The 9039-nt window shown below is 41.4% G+C and overlaps 1 protein-coding gene across 1 annotated transcript in view; it reads left to right on the top strand.

Moving 5' to 3' along the window:
• Nucleotides 1-8965, top strand: part of LOC118338209 (protein mono-ADP-ribosyltransferase PARP14-like) — a 10092-nt gene extending 1127 nt beyond the window's left edge. The window contains exons 2-14 of the mRNA XM_035675470.1: nt 368-498; nt 750-2258; nt 2340-2576; nt 2714-2938; nt 3038-3092; nt 3205-3351; nt 3770-3832; nt 3918-4094; nt 4217-4399; nt 4524-5150; nt 5881-6017; nt 6137-6317; nt 7351-8965. Of these exons, the coding sequence (XP_035531363.1) occupies nt 368-498; nt 750-2258; nt 2340-2576; nt 2714-2938; nt 3038-3092; nt 3205-3351; nt 3770-3832; nt 3918-4094; nt 4217-4399; nt 4524-5150; nt 5881-6017; nt 6137-6317; nt 7351-7637 (3959 nt within the window). The 3' untranslated portion in view covers nt 7638-8965. The remainder of the gene's footprint in view (nt 1-367; nt 499-749; nt 2259-2339; nt 2577-2713; nt 2939-3037; nt 3093-3204; nt 3352-3769; nt 3833-3917; nt 4095-4216; nt 4400-4523; nt 5151-5880; nt 6018-6136; nt 6318-7350) is intronic.
• The last annotated feature ends 74 nt before the right edge of the window (nt 8966-9039 follow it).

Below are 9039 nucleotides of genomic sequence, written 5' to 3'. Positions count from 1 at the left end.
AATATAAGTAGCTGTTGATGTTGTTAAATTAAGGAAACTTCACACTCTTAACAATACAATACAAGGTGTTTGCTTTTGGCCCGGGGACCAACATTTTGTTTTAGTTTTGGAGTCTTAAATAAACCCCTGCTTTAGATGAAACTACCCACCAAGATAACACGAAGTTCAAATAAGCTCAACCTTAAACATCTATTATTACTTTTGATACTTGTACATTTTGCAGACAATACCTACACACCTTTACACAAGTAAGATTCTAATTGCAGGCATTTAACTTCTAGTGGAGCGTTTTTTAAACTGTGGTTTTACCACTTTTACTTTAGTAAAGGATCTGAATACTAAATACCACCATTGTGTTTTTTTACAGACCAGGAAAGGGTTTTGCAGAGGAAGTTTCACACTATTTTGCTTCCAAGTGGGGAATTACAGTTGGTCGTGAGTCGAACCACTTCGCCACAGAACGCCAATCAACCCTCAACAAGTAGCCAATCATCACAGGTAACATATTATTACTATAAATCTTTACTGGCACTGTCATGGTTATGGTAAACCCCATCGTCAGAGCTTAATGATCTGGTCCGACCGGTTTTCCAGGGCTTTCTCAGCAGTGTCAGTATCTAATAGTGTCATAGTGCTGTTGACAGTTCTTACAATATCGTTTTAGAATTTATAGATTAACAAATGCAGTATATTATTATTAGACTTGCTATATGTTAATTAATTTGTTTGATATTCCTTTTCTTCTTTAGACATTCACAAAAACAAACACAAAAGGCCTTGAGAAGATTTTCAGGCTAGATATTTTCCTCCTGTATTACCTGAGGGACAACCCTAGGGCACTTAAAGTCTTACAGAAACAACTCTCTGTTATCGGCTGCACGGTGGAGTTCGATCTAGATGAAGAGGAGGCAGTGGTTAGGGGGGATGTTGAGAAGGGGTCTGGAAGTGCCTTCAGTGCTGCAGAGAACTGGGAGATACAAGTGGATCGCGTCCTCATCGGTCTTACTGAGCGCTACCTCTGCTATCACGTGCTTGAACCAAAAAAAGTAAAAATCCTGTTGCAGGACCGCTCCTTTGTGACTGATGATATCAAAGTGTACACAGAGAGCAGTTATGCTGTGGTTGTTGGAGAGGTTGAGGTTGTAAATCAGAAGATTGAAATCCTGGAAAAGAGCCTGCCAACCAGAAAAGAGTTACCAGTTGTGGAGAAGCAACTCCAACTGATAGAAGAAGAGTTTAATCGAGAAATCCACGCACTTTGCCCAGAGGTTAAAGTCCACAGAGGTAACGCCATGATCATCCTGGAGGGACCAGACAATGACGTGCAGTCAGGAGCTACAAAACTTGATGAACTGATCAAAAAGGTACAGGAAAAGAGAGTTACACTGCCTACAGCTCTACTTACCTTCATAACATCCAGCGGTGCCATCTCCAAGTACCAGGCTCGCTTCCAGCAGAGACTCAGACATCCTGTTCTCCTAGAGGTGGGGTCAGATCTGGTTCTGTCCAGTTTGTCCTCTGATGCCCTGGATGAGGCTATGGCAGCACTGCGGAGAGACTTGAGCGTGGACAATGTGCAAATACAGGGAGCTGCAGCTGTACCTCCAGATCTCGACAAAGTGAAAGAAATTCTGATCAAAGCCAAGAACGAGGCAAACTGTCGAGAGCTCAGAGTGGACGTCAGCTTCATCCCAGACCCCAGCAGTACCGCAGCCATCAAGGTACGACTAGTGGGCTACAGTGAAAATGTGCACAAGCTCAAAGAGGTTCTCCATGACTACCAGATGAACCAGGCTGAGACACAAGAAGTGCTGAACCTGCCATATCCTGAACTGGTTGACTGTTTTGATAAAATCTTAAAAATGATTGGTGTGAAGCACACCAAGGTGACCATTAAAGCCTCAAATTTTCCACAGCCCTGTGTGCTTGTGTCTGGCCCTCGCTGTCAGGTCCGGGAGGTCCAGGCAGACCTAAACGCAACTCTAGCCAGTCTGGTATCAGATACTTTGGTTCTAGATGGACCAGGGGCTCAGCTGTACTTCCAAGCAGAGGGTAAAATGAACAAAGACCTGATAGAGAGCTCCTGTCAGGTCCTTATCAAGGAACAACAAGGTCTGTCCTCAAATGTGAAAACTAAAACACAAAGCATTAGCTGCCAGAGGAGCCCTGTTTCCCAAAGGCCCCACGTCACTCCTCGGAGCACTACAGTCAACAAGACAAGCCTGGAGATCAAGCTCGGCAGTTTGGTGGATGAGCAGGTTCGACAATTTCTGTTGTATTTTACATAAAGTACGATAGCAGCAATGAAATACTACTGATATTTCACATTATTTCCACAGGCGAATGTGTTGGTGGTCCCCATGCTCAACAAGCAGCTAAAGTCTACTAATATTGGTAAATGCCTGTTGAAAAAAGCAGGAAATGCAATCAAGTCAAACTTTGACTCGGTGGCAGCGAATTGTACCGTTGCTCCTGGTGATGTTCTGCAAGTGGCTGGGCCTCCGTCTCTGGGCTGCACCAAGCTCTTCTTCATTGAATGCTTGCCATGGGATGGATTCAGAGGGCAGAGTGTGCAGGTAAAGTGAAACACAACTCTACAAAATTCAAATCTGCTCTCTATGCTGGTTTATATTGCAAATTTTTGAAAACAATGTGCCATGCAGGGGTAACTTTGAAAACACTGTGGAAACATCAGATTTTTGTCATTTTGTAGGCGCTAAGCAATGGGCTGAAGAAGTGTTTGGACCTCTGTGTACAGCAGCAAGTGTCCTCAGTGGCATTTCCAGTTATCGGACCTGGAATTGTTTTAAAATTCCCGCTGAGGGAAGCCATTCAAGTGCTGACTGAGAGCATTCACCAGTTTGGATTGTCTGCATCCTCTGGGCCTCTCTCCACCATCCACATCATCATTAAACCAGACAATCCTGATTCCGAGGAGGTGACTATCAACACTTGGACAGCTGTTGCAATTGGTTTGGATGATGCATGCTTGCAGGATTTATTGATGAGTGTTTAATGCCGGTGTTTTTATTTACAGAGTTACCATGAAATCTACAAGCACCTCAGTTCAAATATGAACCAGGGAGGCCAAGGTAAACAAGACATTTCTGTCAGCAATTAAATATTTCACCTTTTAAATTATCTGAATTATCAGATTAAATATCAGATTAAATATGAAACATGCTGTGTTGTTCTTCCTCTCAGCAATCTTCAGGTCACTCACCAGTGACCTTGATGACATCACAATGACAGTAGGAGGCGGGGTTAAACTACAGCTGGTGTTTGGTGACATCACTAACGAGACTACAGATGCTGTGGTGAACACGACTGACTTCGTAAATTTCCAGTACGGTGGGTGAGAGCTGCTGTAACCAAGGATTTCCTGTTGAGCAGAAGACCATGTTGTAACTATTGTTTTTAGCCACTTTAGCGGTGTGGGACGGCAGTGTAAGGCAGTAGGTTTATGACTTCATTAGGCACAAATATCCGTGGTGCCCAGAGGATGAATCCTAATTACTTTGGTCAAAATATAAATTGGTCCAATACTTTGGTTTATGACAAAATACTTGCAGAACTAATTCCATTCCCTGCAGTCTCAGTTGTACTAGTGCTAAAGTATGCTAACATGTTTATATTTGAGCATGTGATGCAGCTGATGTTAGAATTTAGGTCAAATAACCACTGTGCCTAAGTATAGCCTCTCAGAGCTGCTAGCATGGCTGTAGACTCTAAGCATGGTCCTGTTATAAATACAATCTTTACTCTGCAGATGGTGTTTGCAAAGACATCTTAACCGTAGCTGGACCAGAGGTGGAGGCCGAACTTAAAGCAGGTGAGGACAGAGGACACAATAGACATTTTCACAACACATGCTTTACAGCTTCTTACTTAAGTTGTATTTGTTGTCTTGTGTGCAGCAAAAGTGAACCGAGGGGAAGTTTTTGTATCCCAGTCTGGATCGTTCCCCTGTGAAGCCATTTTACATGTGTGTGGAGAAAGGGATGCAGCTATCGTCGAAGAACTGGTGTGTGGCATCATCGAACATTGTGAATTATATGGATTCACATCCGTGGCCATTCCTGCCATCTGTGCTGGTAGGTATTCTGTAAGACTTTCTAGATGTTCAAAAAAACCCCACACTCATTTAATGTCAGTTTTTTAGCTCAAATTAGTGTCAGTTTTAGTTCTGCCAGTAAAAACTCAAACCATTTCGCAGGAACGGGAGGGTTGGAACCTGGAGTCGTGGCAGCTGCCATCATCCGAGGGGTCAAGGCTGCCATTATGTCCACTCCTCTCACCAGTCTCACTGACATCCACCTCGTCCTGATCAAGATCAATGTCTTCTTGGCGTTTAAAGAGGAAGCAATGCAAATGTTTTCCACTGCTGTAATCAACAGAGGTCATTTTCACAAACAGCCTTCTTCTTTTGTGTTTGCTTAGAAATGTGTCTGGTTTTTTTAATGGGAATGTCATTATTTCATTGGGGATTTTAACTAATTGCTATCTTTTGACCTACTTTGCAGTGGCAACGCCTCAGTTGTATCAGGTGCAACAACAACAGCCCACTTCGTTTTTAAGCTTAGACCTAAGCAGCCTCCGTATCGCCTCCACAAGTCAGAAGTCAGTCTTCCTGTTCCTGGGTTTCTCCAGAAAGGATGTTGACGATGCCAAGTCAAAGCTGAAGGATCTGTATCAGGCTCAGTGCTCCACTCAAACCTTCAAAAAGGAGGAGCTGGAAAACCTCACCCAGGATGACATAAAGATTCTGGAGCAGCTGGTGGAGACTCACGGTCTGTACATGCAGAAGGACCAGTCTGGCCAGGGCTGTTTAACAGTGAGTGGGTTAAAAGATGGGGTAAACCAGGTGATGCAGATGATTAATGCCCATCTGCATGGCTGCCTCAGAAGAGAGGTGAGACTCAGGGATGAGGAGGATTTGTACAGCCGTGTGGCTTGGTGCATCCTGGGACATAACGGCAACTGGGAGAGACTCCCCAAAACAGCCAATCACAACCTGGAAAATAAAGATATAGCAGGAGGGATAGTGGACGCACAGAGCATCCAGTGGAGTGTGGATCTTCAGAGATTGTACGCCACAAGACGAGTAACTGGACAGACAGCGAAGCTGAAACGACTTGTGAATCTGCCAGGTGAGGAGATGAACATTGATGTTATGAAGTCTGACTGGTACTGTAGATTGAGACCAATATAAACCAATAAAACAATATTACTTTAGAATAATAAAAACCCAATAACATAATGGTTTTGTGGTCTCTAATTTAGAATCATTACAGAAATAAATATTTTACATAAAATAAAAAACAAATAATAAAAAAGTTATTCCTTGCTCTGGAACTCTCAGTCATATCACATGTTCTTCATCTTCAGATTTAGTTTGCCGAGTTGTCATGGAAATGTAGATCTTAAAATCTTTTTTTGTGAATCTGAGTTTCAAAGTAAAAAAAAGTTTTAATGTGCATGTATAATATTTGAATTACCATTAAATGTAAAGATCAGTGCTGCCAATTCAACATCTGTTTATGCAGTGTGCTGCTTTAGAATTTATCTTTTCAAACATATATTTTGAAACTGATACAGTATATCTGATCAATGTATTGGTTCAGCTCCATTTAAAAGTAATTTGTATTTAATTTTAAGAGACTATTCCGTTAAATACACACTTCAAGCAGCTCCATGAAAGATTTTCTTGTATCAAAAGTGAAAGTGCAATAGAGAAAATGGTCCCACCCTCTGTATTTTACCTGACTTAACCAAACAAAATTCTGACAACAAAACAGAATTTATGCATTTTGATTTAGAAAAACAGAAAACACATTTACTTACAATATCTGTAATTTTCTATCAATTTTGACTTTCAAGACTTTGATCTCCCTCTGTACTGGGACAACATGGCTACTGGTGAAGATTTTCAGACATTTGTGCTGCAGCATTCCTCTCCAGAGTACCGCACAGTGAAGGAGGCCTTCAAACGAACTGTCCCCAAGACTGTAATGAAGGTGAATGCAGTACTCAAAATTGTCATTTTGGCACCTTCCAGTTAAGCTCTATGATAGCTTTTATCAACAATATTTATGTTCTTAACGTGCAATCATCACAGTGCTTTTTTTTTTGATAGATCGAGCGCTTGCAGAATGTTCATCTGCGACGCGCCTACGAAGTGCAGAAGAAGCACATTTCTGATAAGAACAAACTGGAGGGTGGAGCAGGTGAAAAGCTTCTGTACCACGGGACAACCCATGAAAACTGTGACTCCATCATGAAAACTGGGTTCAACAGGCGCTTTGCTGGGCAGAACGGTAAAGATCTTTTGTGACCAGTTTACAGTAATATGTGATCATTATCTCAGCAGAGCTGGAGCTGGCCAAGAATAATGCAACAGTGACATCTGCAGACTGTGGCTGCTTATATGTTTCCTCCACATCTTTCTATTTATTCAGATCAAATCAATGTTGTTGGCTGTGTTTTAGAAAGAAAACACTTAAGAAAAAAGAGGGATGTTTAGGAAGAGAGAGTTTGTAGGATGAGATTTGTTGGGGATAAAAAGTTTGTTAACCTCTTATTAGCATCAGTTAGTTATGGAGAGCAGGGTCGTAGTTAACATTGAGGACTCTGAGATCCCATTTTCTGCATTTTCTCTGGGAATTTGAGGTGTCCTGGTGTTTACATTCAACAATTGAAACATACACATGGATGGACTGATCATATACGTAAAGCAGCTACAAGGAACTTTCATTTTGTGTTGATTCTGGCGGCCCCTGTGGACAAAAGCGGTAGCGTTTTCTACCACCTACATTTACTACCTATTTATCTGCCTTCTACATTTAAATTTAACTAACTTTAAGCAAAAGAAGCAAAAAAGGAATGGGAATTAAAAGGACAGAAATTTGAATTAGAAACTTGACTTTTGGTTTCTAGTGTCAAACTTTTCTGATGGTTACATTTATCTAGACTCAGTACCTCAGTATTTCTAAATTCTGTGAAAATCTACTAAACTGTATTCCTCTCTTTCCTACTTCTCGACTCTTTTCCTTTCCATTTAATTCAGAGACCATCCTTGTCAGTACTTTGTCCAAAGGCTAAAAATGGTTTACATTTTCCTAACCAGAAATGTCCTACGGTTTTGTAAGTGTCACCAGTAACCACAGTTTGCATCTTGTCTCCTAACAGCAGTCAACATTGGTTTCTTTAACCATGACCATAATGTTTTCTTAATCCTAGTTCCTTTAACTGTAGAACTGCAGTTGAGAAAACACTCACACAGTCTTTTTGTTTCTGTATGAACACTTGTATTAAGGACTTGCTGTTATTTTTTTTCCCTCTCATTCTCAGCAACTGCGTATGGTCAAGGAACCTACTTTGCCGTTAACGCCAGCTACTCAGCCAACCCCACCTACTCCAGGCCAGCTGCTGATGGTTCTCAGTTAATGTTTGTGGCCCGAGTCCTCACCGGCATCTTCACTGTGGGCCGAAGCGACATGAAGGTTCCTCCGCCACGCAATGACCAGCAGCCCCACAACCGCTGCGACAGTGTGGTGGACGCAATAGCTAACCCCAACATGTATGTTGTTTTCCACGACAACCAAGTGTACCCAGACTACCTCATCACCTTTAAGTGACTCTGAGGAGGGAGGGCATAGAAAAAATGCAGATGCTGATGATAATATATGATGGACTTATTACATTAAAGAACACATTTAGGCCACAAAACTAAACTGCACTAACATGTCAACATAAACACATCACACCACAGGATCCTTAAGTCCATACCAATAAAAGTGGATAAAATTGCACACAAACATAAATAACACGCACCAAGCATTCTTAAAAACCTCACACACCAAAGTCAACACTGGAGAATCCACTGTGAGCCGGACCCAGCATGCACCTGTTGGTCATGCAACACTGTGGGTGTGTTTGATTTGAGTCACTTAGTGTGCTGACTGTGTGGTTCATTAAATCAGTGCTTAATTAATGTAGAATCAGTAGGCAATTTGAAAAGGGGTGCTATCTCTATTGTAAGCAAAATGCCAATAACCTGCCATCTCTTCTCTTCATCCCCTGGTACTGAGGTGTGTAATAGGTGGACCACGGTTTGGGTTCGGACCCAGACCTGTAACCGGTACATTATTGAGAAAGTGAATAAGATATCAGAGACATCATAAAATTAGTTGAGACCGTTAATGTGTGAAATGGAGTTGACAAAGAAAAGATGATAGATTCTTCTTATTATTGTTGCACTATTCACAAACTGCCAGCACCCGGCCCAGCTACAACTGGACCTCTCACTCCACCTGCCGCTTGCCCAGTGACGTTTACATTGAGAACATATATTTCTGTGTCACTTCTCCGCAGCTGCAGACTCACCAGCAGCCTCCTTCTCTGCTGCAGCTGCAGATTTGCCTTCTTTTGTTTCTTTCTCACGAAATTTATCAGGAACTTTTCATGTGACTTGATTTTTTTGTAGTGAAATTACAATACTTGAGGTAAAAACAACAAAAAAGTAACAAGAGTAAATGTAATTTGTTACTTCTGAGAATAAAGTAAAGCTAAAATAAAAGATAAGCTCGATTGTTAGATAGTTAAGTTTGCTTAAAGTTATAGTTGTACAGTATGTGAAAGTATGTTTGAGGAAAATTTAACATAAATATATTATAATATATAACTGGAGTGTTTGAGTGAAGAATCTCAGAATTATTCCCCAGTTTAGGTCAAAACTGGGTTTTATGTTTAGCTGCTTTGATACCTGCAGGGGGATTCCTCTATGAACGAGGAAGCCGTAGTTTTGTTTTTGGCTTCTGAAGCCGTTAATAATTAAAGGCCCTCCAGTCAAAAATATGTTTTTCTTCTTGTTCCTACAGTTTGATGTTTGAGCTTCACTGTGCACAATGATGTGTGTGTGGAGTTTGGCACTAGAAGGATGTTTTCACATTCATCTGCTGAAAGTGGAAAGTTTCTCTGTGCTCATTGAAAATCTGATTTTAAGGGGCGGGGCCTACCAGCATGATTTGTGACATCACA

This window comes from Morone saxatilis, unplaced genomic scaffold (assembly GCF_004916995.1).
Source record: "Morone saxatilis isolate NCDOM2014 unplaced genomic scaffold, NCSU_SB_2.0 Contig4, whole genome shotgun sequence".
Taxonomy (NCBI): Eukaryota; Metazoa; Chordata; class Actinopteri; family Moronidae; genus Morone; species Morone saxatilis.
This window is presented reverse-complemented; position numbering and strand designations above follow the sequence as displayed.